The following is a 17329-nucleotide window of genomic DNA, read 5'->3' on the forward strand; positions in this document are numbered from 1 at the left end:
CATGCTAAAGGGCCCCTCACCTGCCTGGGGCTCCAGAAAAACTTGCAATGTAAGTTGTGTCCTGACATGATTTGTTTGTTTGATACAATAGTCTGAACTCCCTCAGCTAGGGCAGGGTGTCAGGATTCAGCCCTCAATTGAAAGAACAGACTGAGAGAGAACTACATCAGCTCTCCAGTGAAGTCAGGAAGACAGAATATAAGCCTTATGCTGACACCATGGTGTGAGTTCCCCTTTTCCCCCATCTTGGCAGGAGAATGGTTTAGACGGTTGACCTAAATCAGTGGAGCAAGGGTCATAGGGGGGCTGCAGCCACCATAAAATTCCCCATAGCCCCTGCTGCTGGTTCCTCCCTAATCTGGGTGCACGCCTTCCCCCCTCATGACCTGCCGCTGCTTGCCCAGCTGGGGCATGACAAAGCGAAGCTGAGGCTTGTCTGGAAGGTGTGGGGAGGCTGGACCGGCTTCTGCCGCTGGTCTGCAGCAGCACCATCCCTTGCCTCCCCGCCCCAGTGGGGTGAGCAGCAGGAGGGCATAGCCCAGGCTCCAAGTGCCTTCCACCACCCATCTGGAGCGCAGCCTGGCCCAGCCTGCCATGCAGAGATCTGGGGGCACATGCCCACTCCTATGCCCTTCCACACCAACAGCGCGTGGCAGCATGCAGTGGCAGCCCCCACTTCCCAAGTCCCGCATCCCCCTGCCCTAGCTGGGCAGCTTGTCCCAGCTCCAGCCCCAATCCCTCCCATGCTGTGGGGGCATTGATCTGCCCCACACACCCCTTTCCTCCCCCCTCTGCCCACCACAACGGACTTACCAGCTAGAGCAGGGATGAGCAATTATTTTGGGCAGAGGGCTGCTTATTGAGTTTTGGCAAGTCATCGAGGGCCGCATGAGAGGTGGCCCAGGGCAGATAAATATTAATTTTCTAAATATTTTAGGGGCCCCAGGGGCCAGATAGAATGGCCTGGCAGGCCGTATGCGGCCCCTGGGCCGTGTTTTGCCCACTCCTGAGCTAGAGGTAGCTGTATCCAGCGTGGTGAGGACTGCTGCCTGTTTAGTCTGGCCAAATTTCCAAATCGGGGCTGAATCTTCTAATCCGATTTGGCCAAATCGAATTGGGACAGTGACTCGAATCACCAAATAGAATCGCTGTCCCTCTGAATTGGCTCAATCTGAATCGAATACTTGCTGCTTCACCCAGGCCCAGTATTTATGCTGTTCTGACTGCTCCCCCTAGCAGGATTGTTGTTTTAATAACTGTATGTCCCTTTAGAAAAGTTGAAGGCCAGGTGTGCTGTAGAATTTTCTGCTGGCAAAGGCATAACAAATTGTGCCTTATGCCCACAAAACCTGTGCCAGCAAAAATTCTTAGTGTACACAGTTACACCAGCAAAAATGTACTCTTACTGGTAGGGCAGGAATAAGCCATCCTGACAAAACTGGTGCCCTATGTTTAAGAGTACCTTTGCCAGCATATAACTTCTACTACCCTAGTGAAGCTTGTTGTGCAGACCTGACCTGACCTAACCAGCGGCTGGTGACTGCACGTCGGATACCAGTGCATTGCAGAGAGTTTGGTAACAGTAAAATCATAAAGTTGGTTCTATAAAGAGATTCTTACTGTAACACTGGGAAAATACAGATGTGGGTGACTGTGGGGCCTTAGAAACTATTATTGGGGCAGTGCAGAATTGTAATTCCAGGAAGGATTTTCTCTGTCTGTTTGCTGGCAGAAGGACTGGGGTACATTGTCTTTGTGGATTATATTCTGCTTTTGTATTTCTGCATTAGAAAACCTCCTGAGTAGGGTTAGGATGCTAATAGCAGCATGACCCCAGCATATATACTGCCTAAGCACACAAGTATCGAAAAGGGGAAAGGGGACCATGGCAGGAATAGATAAAACTCTAGGAGATGTAAAATGGGCAAGAGAGATGGAAGTAAATCAGGTTTTGTGTTGTGGAGCGGTGTCCAGATATGGGTCTGCCAAGACCTTTTTTTTTTCCTTTTTCTAATGGGTATCTGTAGCCAGTTGTGCACACGTTGGGAATAGATGTAACAGTTTGTGATTACCCCTTGCCTTTATCTTCCCCTAGGGAGTCAGGGCTACTTTAGTAGCATCCAGGTGCTTATGAGATTCCAGAGGGCCACGTTAAACTATTCTGTTTTCCTGTCTGGGTTTTGGAAGTCCAAGCCTTCCTGCAGGCAGGAAGCCTTGCCCCACATTTTCCGGGGCAGGGACCATTGTTAGTGCCCCAGAGCACTGGTTTATGTGGTTGAGTCCCGTGCTGGAAGCTGACGTAGAGAAGTCTTTACCAGAGTAAATCAGATACTAATCTGGAATAACTTTTGTTTATTATCTTTCACAGGGGTTCTTGTGAAGATTAAAAAAAAAACAAAACAAAACAACCAACCTCCCAATACCACAGAGCTCAGGATAGAAGAGGAGGGCTGGATCTAGTGGGCACCAAAGTCATATTAAATTTTATACAAAATGCCAAGGGGAAGAAAACAGGCAATTCGGTGATGAATTCGGCATCAGGCGATTGGCAGAGAGCAGGAGGTGGCATCTATGTTGCCTTTTCATATGTGCGAGTGCAGACGGTGGTGCCCATGGTTAAAGTCTGGGGGAAGAAAGAAAAAAAGAGGTGAGAGAGGATTTGGGGGGAGTCCCTTGTCAGAAGACTTGCAGCTAAGCTGCCCCTCACATGGGGTCAGCCAGCTGCGGTTAGGTTTAACATGCAGTTCCCTGGACCAAGCAAGTCTTTGATATCTTATGCCCAGAACCTGTCCCTCAGCCTCTACCCCAGCCCTGAAGGACAGAGTTTTAATCTGCTGTTTGGATGCTTTAACACTTCCTAGGCCAGGTCTAACCTTTAAAGTTTTGCTGTAGCTGTTGCAAGTTGGGCTATGGTATTTTACTGAAATGATTACACTGGTGTAACCCGAAGTGTGGATACAGTTATGCTATTAGAAAGCACTTCCTTTCTGCTACAATTACTCCCATATGAGCCGGGTGGTAAGGCAGTTAAACTTATTACTGACAAGAAGCCTTAACACTTGTCTATTGATTGAAAACATCTTGGCTGAATGGAAAAGCAGGAACAGTTGTTAGTTGATGGTAGGGATACTTCCGCCATCTTACCAGAATTAACTTCCCATCCTGCAGTTCTCGGACCAGGTTTGTTTCTTTTCCATCCCACTTCTGTATATGGACAAGTTTTCCTTCGTCTAGTGTCACCACTGACTGTGAGGAGGAAGAGAGATCAAAACACGTGAGTGCCACTTGTTTAAACAGAGGCAGTGAAATAGGCCTTTCCTAGCCTGGAATAGTGTTAATTCTTTTCTCTTCATTCCCCAAGAGCTCTGCCCTTGAATCCAGCTCAGCAGGACTTCTTGTGTCTATCAAATGAGTGAATGCATGAGTGAACTGCAAAGCAGAAAGGTACTTTGAGGGATGGGGAGATGCAGTGTGGAACTGTGTTGCAGAAAGTGTTACCTGAAGTTTGGTGGGGACTTTTAGACCTGACCAGTGCTTGGCTGTTCACTGCCGCAGGGCAGGATGGGGCAGGGCATTCTCCCTCCCATCTTCATGTTGGAAGCTACATGGATGAATTTTTATGGTGCATGCAGGGAGAATAGGATGAAGGTAATGACAAGGGTCAGGAAGGTGCAAAGGGGAAGAAAGAGATTAATTGTACACCTTGGTTTGAATGTTCTTGGTGAGTTAACATTAAAAAAGGTGAGTGGGAGGGAGAGACTATGGCTAGGGACAGACATTACACATAAACTGGTTTAAGTGATATGAAACTGGTTTAAGTCTGCAACAGAACAGATGTTCAGTGCACATCAACCAGCTTGAAATGGCTGAAACTGGTTTGAGAAACCTGGTTGACGGTAGTATCAAACTTAACTGATTTGGGTCAAACTGGTTTATGCAATGTCTATCCCAGACCCTTTGCTGGTTTAAGTTAAACCAAACTCCCCCAGGTTCCCATATGCTCTCTGGGCTGGGCAGGGCTCTCTGGTCCACAGCAGGGCTGGCCCCTCGCCTCTGCTCCCTGGCTGAAGCTCCAGCAGCTACTGCTAGCATCTGCCTGGCTTCCCCCTGCTCCCCCACCACCATCCCCTCCCTGTCCTCTCTGCCTTACATAAACACCTCTCAGCATTAGCTAGCAGACCACATGCTGGCTAGTAGGGCTGTGCGAAGATATGGGTGGTGATTCAATTTGGAGAAGATTCGGCCGGATTTGGTGGCCAAAAATCTCTGAATCGAATCAGGGGACCAATTAAAAGGTCCAGATGGATTCGAAGCTCTCCGAATTGATTCGGAGAGCTTCGATGATTCAGACGGTCCCTGCCTCCTGGTAGCAGGGAGCTGGACCTGGATTCCAAGCTGGTAAGTAGGGGGCAGGGGACCATGGTGGGACTTCTGTCAAGCCCCATCCCCTAAATGCCCCTACTCACTGGGTGCTGCAGGGTGTGGGGGCATGATCCCCACACTGTGAGGGGGCTCTGCCACAAGCCCCCCCTGCCCCACCTCTGACCCTTAAAGAAAAAAAAACAAAAAACCCTGAACTCACTGGCTGCTGCAGCGGCCTCAGGGTTTCTGGAGGCTCATGCACAGCCCCCCCCCCCCCCCACACACACACACACGGCACAGGGTAGTGGGGGGCAGCTGGGATGGCCCCCCACCAGGCAGCAGCTGGTGAGTGAGGGCTTTTTTTGTTTGCTTGTTTGTTTTAAGGGCCAGGAGCTGGGCTGGGCAGGGTAGCCATGGGGGGGGGCAGGAGGAGCGAGCAGGGGTCAGGAGGCTCATGGTGTGGGGGCAGTGCAGGGCAGTCGGGATTGCCCCCCCCTGCTGGGAAGGAACCAGTGAGTAGGGCTTTTTTTTCTTTGCAAAGAGCTGGCAGCTGGGGTGGGTGGGGCAGCCACTGAGAGTGGGTTGGGGATGGGGCCTGTGTGATTCAGAGATTCAGCTCATTTGGCAGCAGCCGAATCTCCAAATTGGATCTGGCTGAATCAATTCGGGACAGTGATTCAAATCATTGAATTGAATCACTGTTCCCCAAGTTGGCCAAATCTGAATTGAATGCTAGTCGCTTTGCACAGGCCTACTGGTTAGGTCCATGCTGTAGCAGATGGGACAAAGGCAGAATCAACAGGTAGCTGGTAATGTCCCTCTTTTCTTAATGGGGTGAGTTCGGGGTGATAAACACTGTGTTATCAATTCTTTGCTGGGTTGGTTTGGGTGGGGGAGAGGGGAAGGGATCCCTCCCTAATCAGAGTGTCCTGTCTGGGCTTGCCATGCCCCCCCTCAGCTCAGTCCTGTGAAAGGGAAAGGAGGGCTGCTCTAGTGCCCTTCCCTGGTTTCTAGCCTGAGCCACTGCAGGCATGTGCCTCCATTTCTGTGATGTCTGTACAGTTACAAAGTGATTTAACCTAGCCAGGTTAGACTAACTCGCAAACATTGAATCAATTCAGGCTCAGGCTTTTTGAATGCCTGTCCCTAGCCTGTGTGCCTGCAAGATCTCTCTCCTTTATTCTAACTTGGAAAGAGTTTTTAATGTAAAGGGAAAGAAGAAGAGCAAGCCTTGCCTAGAAGCTGTGCTGAGAAGGAGGGAGTGAGATTTTCCAGTTTACGTGAGCATTTGGGATATGAGGAGTTCAGAGGACATATCACCGCAGGTCACTGGAAACTTGAGAAGTTTGGCAGCTTCCACAGTTTTTTGGAAGATTGGGCTGTGTTTGCTCAATCTGTTGCTATGAGCAAGCAAACTCCCTACAGCTTCACAGCAAAAATATAGCCCTAAAGCAAGACTCCGATAGAAATGTAAAAGACTAACTGCAAACCCCATGCTGAGACCTACTTCTCCACTTCCAGGGCTCTTCCCTCAGTTTTCTACTCACCCCACCATGCTCTGTCTCTCTGGGTGAGTGAAGATAGCCCTGTATCTGCCAAGAGGCCGAGTCCAAAGCCCTGACAGCCTGCTCTGGCTGGGATCTGAAAAGGGAATGGTGCAGCCAAAGCTGCCCCTTGGCGCTGAAACAGCAGCAGAGAGATTTTATAGCATCTCCTGGGTATTGCCTTGTGCCATGGCAGTTACCCTTTAACTCAAGCAGTTGGGGCCAGTTTTTTGACTCTGCTGACAATTTGGGGTGTCAATGCATGTACAGCCCTGGAGTGGTTGCATCTCTTCCTCTTGAATTACCATCATCCACTACATGTTTCTCCTGTTACCTCAAAGCTGATCAGTGCAGAAGGCACTAAATAGAGGAGGTGTTATTATTTTGCTAGCTGGCTCCTTGCTCAGATGAGCCAATTCCCCATGAGGAATAAGAGCAGACTGAAACCACCCCCCACAACAACCTTATTCAGATCAAAATGTCAGGAGCAGATTTCAGAGTAATTCAAATGAAAGTCCTGTTGTTCCCTCTACCCGTCCCACCCTGAAAAACACAAGAACTCCAGCAAGGACTTCAAGGACACTTAGTATGAAAAAATGTCTCTGCCTCACCTGGGCTGATGTTTACACAGTATTCTGCATTGATTGAGGACTGAGAGGCTGGCTGGTGCCAAGGGTAAGGTTAGTATGACGGTTCTCTTATCTGGGGAATCCTGAAGCAACCCCTTTGTGTGAGGACAACTCGAGTCACTCCCCAGGAGGGCAGAGTGCCGGCTTGGCCCAGGCTGTAACCATCACTACCCCTGCCCAGCCTGGCACTGTCCTGTCACCTTCCCCCTGGGACTGTGCCCACTTGCATTTGCCATATGACCTTCCTCTTGCATGCGACTCAAGGGATGGGTTGAGGCTGAAGGACTCTGCTCCTGCTTTCCAGCACCCCAAACTCAGAGCCAGCGCCCACATCCCTGTGCAACACTGGTTGCCACTCAGCTTTCCGTGCAATTCCAGAGATCTCAACTTCTCACAGAACTGCCAATGTTGTATGGCTCTAGCTGCCATTTCTTTCTAAATGTTACTACCTTCTCCCAGTCCTCTTTCTCTGCATCTGTTTCCCCCTCTGATCTGGGCCATCCACCAGCTGTGGGTATTTCCCCCTGGGCAAAATGCCCTCTTGTAGAGCCCAGAGTCTGTGTTGGCAGACCCTTTCATATTACACATCTATTTGTTCTCCCTGTGGGGAGCAGAGTGTAGATGGGTCCTTTAAAGATACGAGTCTGAAACTCAGCAGCAGCTGGGTGGAACGGCGTGTGCTGTTACAGAGCAGCTTATAGCTCACAGGATCTGGACATGGCAGAGAGCTGCCTAGCAGAAGTGCCAACTGACTGCTGCTGCCTGTCCTTCCAGAAAGGGTGAAACCGAGCAGGACTTCCCTGTAGCTAGGGTATCTGGCTTGCCTAGCTTCTGAGCATCTCCCATTCCTGGAAGTACTGCAGATCTCACTTCTAAGGAAGCTGATTCTCTAAATACCATCTGCTGACTACCTGCAAACAGTCATGCAGACTCTACAGGCACCAGTGCCCACCCCAGAGCAGCTGCAGACTGTGGGGCCTGGGGCCTTCCTTTACCAGTCTCTCCAACCCTGTCAGCACTGGTTCCTGAAGACTGTGCTGATGTGTAGCCCCTCCCCAGCCTCCCCCCTTGCCGTCTTGCAGAGATTCTCGCCATTCTCGGCTGACATCCTTTGTCCAATCCCTGTGCAGTTCGCCATCAGCTCTCACAGCCACGCAGCATCGGGCTGGCTGGGCTCAGCTACGTGATCGGTCTGCATGCGGCTGCATGCGTTGCACAGCTCGTTGCAGCCCTGTGCTCCTGGCTAGGCTGCAAGGTTATGGTGCAGCCTGGCTGTGCTCCTCTTACTATTGTTTACCCTCTGGCTGGCTGCTGAGGGGCATTTGAAGGGCATGTATCCAGCTCACAAGTAATAGTCCTCAGTGGTTCATGTGTACCACACAGGAAGCCAATGTGGTTTTAACATAGTTTCCATCAGACCCAGTCACCCTGTCTGTTTTCTCAAAGCTCTCCAGTGCCATCACGAGATACAATTGGCAGCTTGACCCAAGCACTTCTCCCCACTCTCTGGGGTCAGTTGATTAGCAGGCATGTTGCAGATATTGAATGAAATACCTTGTGCTATAGCTACTGCTGTACACCTTTCCACCAGCGCTAGCCTGGTGGCACATACGCAGGTGCAGCCCTGGATTATTAAGGCGGAAGTCATTCTCCACTTAGCCAGTGACCTACACCTCTTTTTACTGTCACTTCCCCACTCAGTTTACTCCTCTGCAAAATGAGGAGGAAGATATGTGCTCAGGTTTGAGGCCCCTGATTTGCTCTGTAAATTCTAAGTGTTTTTGATAGTGGCAGTAACTGTACTTTGAGACCTTCTAATGTACTCTTCTGAAAGAGAAGTTAAATCCCATGAGGCCCCCAGCAGAAGTCTCTCTCCATTCATACCCAGGGAGTGCATCTACATGAGACATTTACTATGGAGTTGCCTAATTAGCTTCACAGTAAACATCTCAGCTTCTACACATGCAGTATTATTAGGATGGAGTAAACGAATTAACTCGGCCACAGGATAATACTTATAAATGCAAGTGCTATCCTATGGCGGAATTTTTTTACTCCACAGCAATGCATGTGTAGATGCTGACGGGGCTGCCTGGGGCATGATGATTCTCCAGTGCAGGGGCTGCCTGCCAGCTGGGCCTGCATTGAAGTACGCTTATGCCCCAGCCAGATCCTCCACAGCATACTGAGCCAGGTCAAAGCAGTGCTAGGCTGGCAGGCTGACCCCCGGCCCCCTGCCAGCCGGGGCTGCTCTGACCTAACAATATGCTGTAGTCCCTAGCGCACATTCAAACGCGGTGCCCAGGAGCAATGAACTCCAGTGCAATATGTGCTGGAGTTTATTGCTGTGATTTAATTGCATGTGTAGACATAGCCATAGATGCATCTACTCGTGTGCTTTACTGCAGAGTAACTAATTAGCTGTGTAGTGAAGTGTCACTATCTATACATGTGGTGGCATTAGGCCCTAGTAAACTAATTAACTCTGCCATAAGATAGATAGTACTGTGGGGGATAGTCCTATCCTACAGCAGAGTAATTTACTGCGATTAAACACACATGTAAACAGTGGCTGCAGATGTAAATTGTGCCCAGTCAGCCTAGCCAGCCAGTGGCCAGACTCCTGCCTGCCACCTAGCCACACAGCTTGCATGTCAACACCCTCATGCCCCAGCCAGCCCCTCTGCCACCTGACACTGCTACCCAGAACCTGGACTGACCCCATGTGCCCCCTGCCAGCCCAGGCCTGCTCTGCCCAGCTGAAATTACTGCTGTCCCGGGTATACATATAGTTTACTCCAGCTCAAACTGCTCCAGAGTTTATTGCTTCTCATTAACTGCATGTGCAGATGTTCCCAGGGCATCCAGTTTCTGTTCTTTGCTCCTGGCTTATTATGTGGCCTTGGGAAAAGCCCCCTGATAGGGGGGATGTCCATCCTAGCAAGGAAGTAGCTGCTAGAGCAGGGGTGGGCAAAATATGGCCCATGGGGCAGATCTATCACACTAATTGGTTGCATGTTACCCACAGCTGTCCCTGTGGTGCTCCACCTGTGGTTGAGCCCCACCTGCTCCTGCCCAGGACAGCCTGCACTGCTCTTCTATCTGCGCCCACCCATGACACTGTCTTGGCCCTGGCCCTGGCCCTGACCAGCACACACCTTCCCAGTGGGACGGACTTCCACCCACTCAGCCGTCAGCAGGTAGGTTCTCATCGCACTGGATGGCTGAGTGGGTAGAAGGCAGCTACGAGCTGGAGCCAAACAATCAAAGTGGTGGCTGCTGTAGAGTGGTACAGACTTTGTGGGCTAGATCCGGTCTGCAGGGCCTAGATTGCTGTCCCCTGGCCCATGGCATCAACACCTGGTCCTAGCTGCCCAGAACCCAAGGGGAAATGAAGTTCCTTCATGTCCAGTGCGTGATAAAAGAAAGTTAAAGGATAAATGCAGCCATGCTAAGTTCTGCACTCTCCAGTCCGCACAGGGCCTATGCCCCATTTCTGCCTGTACCTCAAGATAACAGCAGTAGCAGGGGTCAGACTTTTTCATAAACCCACTTAATCACCTCTCCCAGAGGTTGCATGGGCCAAAAACCATACTGACCAGAGACAAAGCCGTTTAAACCCTAAACATGCCTGTGTAGAAGCTCAATTCACCATGAGCCCTTAGGCAGGCCACTGTTTATTTTTGTACTGCAACAACCTTGACCATGTCTCCTCTGTTAAATGAAAGGGCACAAACTGTCTGGTGTTTATGCCTCTGAAGTGTAGCGTACTTAATTGATGAGATGGCAGGAGGGGAGGGAGGGGGGACAGGACAGAGAGCAGCCCTGGTCTCAGTTGCATGCTGCCCGCCTGCTCTGTAGAGCCACATCTCTTTATACTACTAGTGCAGGGAACCCTCTTGCTACTGGTGACTTGAAAATGATGGAAATAGTGGGTATGGAGTGGAGCGGGTTTTTTTGGAGGGGAGGGACCCTATAACAGAGGCTCAAAAAGAAGGGTTTTTTTCACAAAAAAATACTTTTTCCTGCTGATTTTTTAATTTGGAAAAAGCTGACACGCTTTCCATGATTTTTGTTAGATGACCTTTTGGAAGATGAGCGACCTGGAGCAGGAACATACAGTTTGATAGCGATGGACAGATCTGTATCGCTCTCTTGTTTTTAAGCAGAGGTTACCAAACAATGCTGCCCGACAACTTCCTTTCCCTTCTCCACTGATGAAGCTTTGCTCCCTTCATGCCAGCTAATCCCACTCATTCTCCATAGCACCTCTGTGGGAAAAGTGTGTCAGGAAAGCCAAATTTATGATATAAAAAACTAATGCAAGAACAATGCTTAAAGCACCCTTCTCAGACTTTCCTTGTGTGTAAAGCAGTGAAAAAGCAACTGCAACCTCCTGGTATTTTTTTCCCTAAGCAGGTGACCATTTGGAGCAAAGTAAGAGCTGGGGTTGGTCATATATATTTCTTGCTTGCACAATGTGCCTGGCGGGCCTGGAAGCCAAGAATGGGACAGCTTCCTCTCAGAATTGGCCCCTGAAGGGTATGATCCTGCAACTCAAAATCAACTCAGGCTCCTCTCAGTGAATGGGGATGTTTGCATGAGGTAAGGCTTGAACATCAGGCTTCAAGATGGAGATACCTCAGCCATTTTCACACGAAGGGGAGGGATTATTAGAAGGTGACGGGAGCGGGCAGGACAAAAGCCCAGGGCATCACATGTCCATTAGAAAAATCTGATAGGGGATGGCACAGCATGCTGTTCAGTGGACATGCGTGGGAGATGGGGTAGGGTGAAGACCCTGTACGGGAACCAGGCATAGTCATTCCTCTGAACAGTATTCACCATAGCACATTCTTGCATACATTATGGTTGTTCTTTAAAACAATAATACTTTCTATGAGCCTGAGGGTTAAGACCTCTCTAGCAAGAATGATTGAGCAATGGATGAAGTGGATCTCCTAGAGATAAAGAGGTCCTCCCACTCAGCTCTCTGCTGAGGCTGGAGGTTCAGTTTTAATTAGTTGCTTCCTAACATCTGGGTCATCTGAGCACTCCAGCCTGCTTTGCACTGCAGCTTCCCTAAAAATGCCTATCGGAAAGTTAAGTGGAGCGTAGAAAGGGCAAAACAGATTACAGACCTTGAGGAGTCTCTTCCCTAATGACGCTTGGATTGCCTTGACTCATCCTGTACAGGTCTGAAACCTCTAACCCACCCTTTCTCCCCCTGCTGAGCAGCTTCAAAACCCTCTGACGGGTGCTGGCTGGGTGCCAGCCAACCCATTGGCAATCAGCTGCAGGCACAAAGTCCAGGCCCAGATTTCATGGTTGAGGTGCCATTATTAGAAAACATTGCACAACTTTCCTCAGGGCTTGGCAGAACATGGCAAAGATGTATCTCCCAAGCCAAAAAGCTCCCAAGCTAGACAAACAGAAAAAATTGATATGATGGTCAGGTGTTGACAAGAAGGGAGGAAAAGGTGGCAAAATGCCAGGGGCTCAGGCATTACATGCAAGTTCTTTCCAGTGACCTACCTTGACATGCCTGTCATCTGCAGTTGTTTCATCAAATTCCTCCCCCAGTTTGAATATGATCTCTGTGCTCTTGAAGGTGCTCTGGGTCTTCAAGATGATCTTGCCGCCCTCCAGCTCAATGATGGTGGTTGGCTTGGTCAGGTTTGCCATCTGCCTCGTAGCAAAACCCACACCTGTGGGACAAAGAGGACCATGATCCACTCAGCAGGAGCTATGTGCAGAAGACTTGGAGCCCACCACACGGCTAACAAGTGGATCCTGACATAAATGTGGAGCCACATCAGTTTATACCTGCAAAGGATATGGCCCCAAACCATTATTCCCGTTTGACTCATGGGAGCTGTCTTCAGGCAAAGTCATTAATGGTGTCTTTATGTCAGGCTTTCCCTGCTGCGCTTGACTCCTCACTTGGCCTTCACTGCTTCTCCCATTGTTCCCAGTGTTGCCAATTTAACCGTTCACTGAGTGAGGAGCAGGTACCAGTGATTTCAGCAAGAACTGTAAGTCCCAATCACCCCCACACTCATGCCTGCCACTTCTCATGTGCTATTCTGCACCTGCAGGAGCAAGACCGGGACTAGGCCCTCTCACTGTCTTTAACTTCTCATGTGACGCAAGAGGCAAGGGGCAGTCACCCTATCCGTGTAACAGCACTGCAGCATAACAAAGTGCCTAGATTACTGCTATTCTTGGTCTTCCACATGGGTAAGTCCTCCACAGTGGCTAGTATGGGAAAACATGTACAGGTTCATTTCTAACTCATAAAATCATTTACAATCCTGCCCTGCATAATCTAATTAGATTTATGGCAGGGTGCTTTCAAATCTTCCATGCATGGACTGGCTTAACTGATAGATCGTTTTCTATTGCTGTCAAGCTAGCACTGTATAATTTCTCCATCGATTACAGCACTGTTGCTTCTTGTCTTCATTTAATATCAGTTGAGCTCTCAGTTGCAATGAGCAACTGCTCTTGTTGCAGCTTTATGGGGATTTGCCCTTGCTGGGAGTTCTTCCTGGGTAATTGTGAGCTGAACTTGGCCAACTGACAGCAAATCATAGCAACCAAGCAGTTAACAGAATCCAGAGAGGAACATATCTCTGAAAAGTATCATTATCTTCAATGCATTCCCTGAATAGCCTGACTAGAAATATTTTAAAATCCTAAATACACAAGTGAGCAAAGTAGTAGCCCGCAGGCTCTTTAGCTGAGATAAAGCAGCTAAGTCCCATTCAGGTTAGCCAGCTAAGATCTGACCCTCTGTGCGAAGTAAGGGCCGGGGGGGGGGGGGGGGGGGTCTGTGCCCCTATTTCCTGCAATTAGATATATACAGAAATGGATTTAAGATCACAGTTCTGCCTACAGAAATGAGCAGTTGCCATGGACCAGGTCAGATGAAGGAGGCATATTGTAGTAGGGTTGGAGTAGTGTTTGCAATCATGATCGTTCAGGAGAGGTAAGGGTATTTTGTGCTATCATTTTTGGACAACCTGTATAGCTGGGAAAGAAATCTGACAAGCTTACAGGGACACATTTCCTCAGGTAGCCATGGATGCCAGTGGGTACAGGAGTGGAAATGAAGAGGAACCCTACAGCAGCTACTGAGAGGGGGAAGGAAGGAGAGAGCTTTGCTTGATGAGCAAACTCCGCTGCCAACATATCATGCCATACAATCCCCACACAGGCCTAGTATTGCACGCATGTCGGAGATGCACTACACGCAATGTTTTGGTTTGCATAAACCAAAAGCAATGGGATGTGCCCACAAAGCCAGGATCTGGTACAGTCAGGGACTTGAAAAGGTGCTTAAATTTCTACGTGTTTCAGTACTTTGCTAAATGGGGGCTGCCATGCTGAGTTTTCTCTCTACGCCCTACTTGCACACTCGCCGATCCTGCTTTTTGTGGCCCCACCTGCCCTATGCCATTTTAAACAGGACTGCCAACACAGTGGCGTGGACCTTTGTCCCATATTCTGGGATCTGTGCGTGGGGCACACAGCGTCGCCGCTCTTCTCAAGCACATGAAAGATCCATTTCTAGAGCAACTTACTGCAGTCCACGATGCTCAGCAGGCAGGCAGGAAAACGCTGCAGGACTGAGGCACCGAGCCTGAAGCCTAACATAAAAACTGAGATGCAGTGGAAAATGTTGCAGAACTGCTGATGTGACACTATTGTTTCAAGCTTATGAGAAGCAAATAGGCAACATACCAGCAGCTCCCTAACTCATGGACCCCAGGGAAGCACTCACTAATTGGCCCAATAATTAACCCATATCAGCACCGAACTGGTTTTTCTTCTTTCTGGACACTGAAGCTCGGAGGCACAGCACTGTGTCATCTGCAATCCCCACTAGGAGCCCAGCCCTGCTTAGGGCTCAGCTGTGTGGGGTGTGAGGCTATATCCTAAGTGGAGAACAGGGAAAACCTGGCCAAGAAATGATTCCTGATTTTGGAAGTCCAATTGGAGACGCACAGAAGGGCCCTGGGGCCCCACATCTCTGAGACTCTGACCCCTTTCAGGATCTCTACTTCAGCACATCAGTGGCTAATTCCTTTTGGAAAACCTTGGCCAATGCTGTCTGACTTCATCCAGCAGAGTCCAAAGCCAGACATGCCTTGAGAAGCAGAATATCAGTCTCCAACAGAATCCGGGGGCAAATTTAGCCTTGAACAATCTGGGTGGGATTAGAGGGCCTCCCTCTGGGAAAAGCCTTGTCCAAAATGTTTCTCTCCATACAGGGTCATCATTTCAAGGTCCCATTCCCCCTATACCCCGATTGGGAAAAAAACATCCCTGCCCTTCTCATTTGATGACAAGTGCCTGGGAGCGAGCGGGCTGCAGGGGTAGTGAGTTCACCAGGAGAGAGCAGCCATTTTAGGTAGCACGTATCTCCATCAGATTGCGAGAGGGCTGGAGCATCAGCTAATCATCTTTTTTCAATTCAGTCTCTCACAGCCAAGCGAGCTGGCCGGGACAAAGGAGTCCAACAGCTCCTCTCGGATGCTTTACTGGCACTAGCAACTTTCTGCAGGTTCAGATGGGTATCAGTCCAGTGCTCCCCCAGCTCAGCCCTTCAGGGTTTCATTTGCAGAGGGTGGCCAGGCTCTCGAATGCAGTAACACAAATGCTTTCCCTTGGTGCAGAGCCTGGGTTAGGGCTGGCCCTGCTCTCAATTCCAACCATGCAAATATGCTAAAACTGCATGGGTGTAACTGGACTCTACCCACTGGCACCCTTCAGGTGCTGTTGCACTTACTAAAAAGCATGGCAGGTTTTTAGCATAGGTCTAGCCATATACCCACATCTATCCGCAGATGCTGCATAGCACAGAGTAACCAGCACATGGAGCGCAGACAGGAAATAAGAGAAGTGGACCTCTAACTGCAGAGTGTCCAGGCAAAGAGCAGGAGAGATCTTGCATCAGATGCCAGGGTCATCCACACCCCTCACCTTCACCCAGAGGGCAATGCTTGGGTGTGGCTGATAATTTGACCCCTCCCAGATAGTTGCACTGAGACAGGATCCTGGCTAGCAGCCATGCCTTGGTTGCCCATCTACAGACAGATGCTGAGCAATGCAGACTTCCCTTTCTGTCTCTGATCCTAGTAATATTAGCACTGGGCTTGGCTTTAGTCCAAACCCCTGACTTTGCTATGTGACTATTTCCCCCCTACCACTCCAATCCAGCTGCCAAACATGCAGAACAACCTCCTTAAATACCAAGCTGCTGGGAGAGAAATCAGGCAATAGGAAGATTAACCCTGCTACCTCCATGCCACACACATCAAGGTCAGAGGGGCTGGGGCTGAAATGAGCTTGTGCATTTTAAATCCATCATGACATCCTGTTTGCTGTTTGTTTAGCTATAAAAAACTGCATTTTTCCCCCATTAGGAAAAATGACCCGGTTTCCCCACAAAGCAACCGCTGAGCCCATCCTTTCTATTTCTGAAACATGGCTTAGCAGAAACCATCTCCCGAGGCTCTGAAATTTCAGTGTAAAATAGGCAAAGAAAAGAGATCACATTGTTTTAAACATCACCTAAAATATCCCCATTAAATTGAAACCACATGCTACACATCATGCAGAAAGGACATTTCCCTGCCTGTAGAGGATGAAATGGGAGCATTCCTGTGGCTGACCTCTTAACACAAAGATTTTGCTGCCTTTGCTCTCTGCTGAAGTATCTGCTTTTTTTTCTTGGCCAGCCCATAGCTCTGCCTGTATATCCAGAGAAAAGAATAAGCCACCAACCATCATTCACTTTTACGATAAAGACTCATGCACTATACCACCTGGGTCCCACCCCTCAGCCCCTTTTAAGCGTTCGATCACTCACCAAGTGCTTTCATATATTCATCAAAATTAACGCTCTCCACCAGTTTCCAGGTGCCTGCAAAAGCTTCAACCATGCTGATCCCTGTGAATGTGCTAGCTACAGTACTGCGCTGGGAGGAGAGACGCAGACTGCTCTCTATTCCAGCTGTATTCTGCCTCTTTAAATAACTGTTCTAATCACATGACTGGAAGGAGAGAGGCGAGCTCCAGAAATACTTCCCTTGGCCTGCTGGAGAAAACTGGAACACTGCTGGACTGGTAGAGGGCAGTTTAATGCAAGCTCTCCTGGTTATAGATTGCATTGACAAGGCAGAGGAGCTGCCCATTCCTGGCTCTTCTTACGAGCAAATCATCTGCATCCTCCAGCCGGCTGTGTCCTGCACACACCACTCTGCACAGCTCATCAAACCTCCTCCAGTCTCTAATAAAATCTCATGCTTGAATTAACATTTCCCATTCACAGAACTGCAGGGATGCAGGTCAGGCATCAGGCCATTTGGCTTCGTTCCCATCGCCTTCAGATTTCTTTCTTTTAAAATGTCACATAAAGTCTTAAGATCTGTCTGTGAGCTGTTACTACTTGTACTGCTGCCATGTGTATTATTGCCAGCTGAGATCAGGGGCCCACTGTAGTCCTGCGGAAAGACATACTGAGACACAGACCTGGTTCCTGTGCCAAAGAGCTCACAGAATAATGGGCAAGATAGGAAGGTACTCTGCTAAAGGAAAGTTGGTGTAATGGTTCCCAATTCATAGATGGGAAACTTGAGGCATAGATTAGAGCATGGTCTTGGCCAAGGTCAGTAGTAAAACCAGGAACAGAGCTCAGGCCAACTGTTGGGCTGGTGTTTAATGGACAACCCACTTGGGCTAGTTAGAATCAAGTGAGTTTCCATAAGTTCCAGCAGACTTCAGCAA

At 49.2% G+C, this 17329-nt stretch overlaps 1 protein-coding gene across 1 annotated transcript; it reads right to left on the reverse strand.

The window, feature by feature from the left end:
• Positions 1-2337: 2337 nt before the first annotated feature.
• On the reverse strand, positions 2338-16685 carry FABP3 (fatty acid binding protein 3). Its single transcript, XM_006269747.4, has 4 exons — positions 16413-16685; positions 12071-12243; positions 3145-3246; positions 2338-2623 (listed from the first exon to the last, which is right to left on the reverse strand). Exons 1-4 carry the CDS (start codon positions 16483-16485, stop codon positions 2570-2572), a joined length of 402 nt encoding a protein of 133 aa, XP_006269809.1. The 5' UTR covers positions 16486-16685; the 3' UTR covers positions 2338-2569.
• Positions 16686-17329: the final 644 nt, after the last annotated feature.

The sequence above is a fragment of the Alligator mississippiensis genome, chromosome 6 (genome assembly GCF_030867095.1).
Source record: "Alligator mississippiensis isolate rAllMis1 chromosome 6, rAllMis1, whole genome shotgun sequence".
In the NCBI taxonomy this organism is placed as follows: domain Eukaryota; kingdom Metazoa; phylum Chordata; order Crocodylia; family Alligatoridae; genus Alligator; species Alligator mississippiensis.

Coding starts and splice junctions, on each gene's coding strand:
- FABP3 (XM_006269747.4), bottom strand. CDS start 16,485: ATGGTTGAAGCTTTTGCAGGCACCTGGAAACTGGTGGAGAGCGTTAAT. Junction 3,247..12,070: donor CAGATGACAGGCATGTCAAG/GTAGGTCACTGG, acceptor TCCTCCTCACAG/TCAGTGGTGACACTAGACGA. Junction 2,624..3,144: donor AGGATGGGAAGTTAATTCTG/GTAAGATGGCGG, acceptor TTCTTCCCCCAG/ACTTTAACCATGGGCACCAC.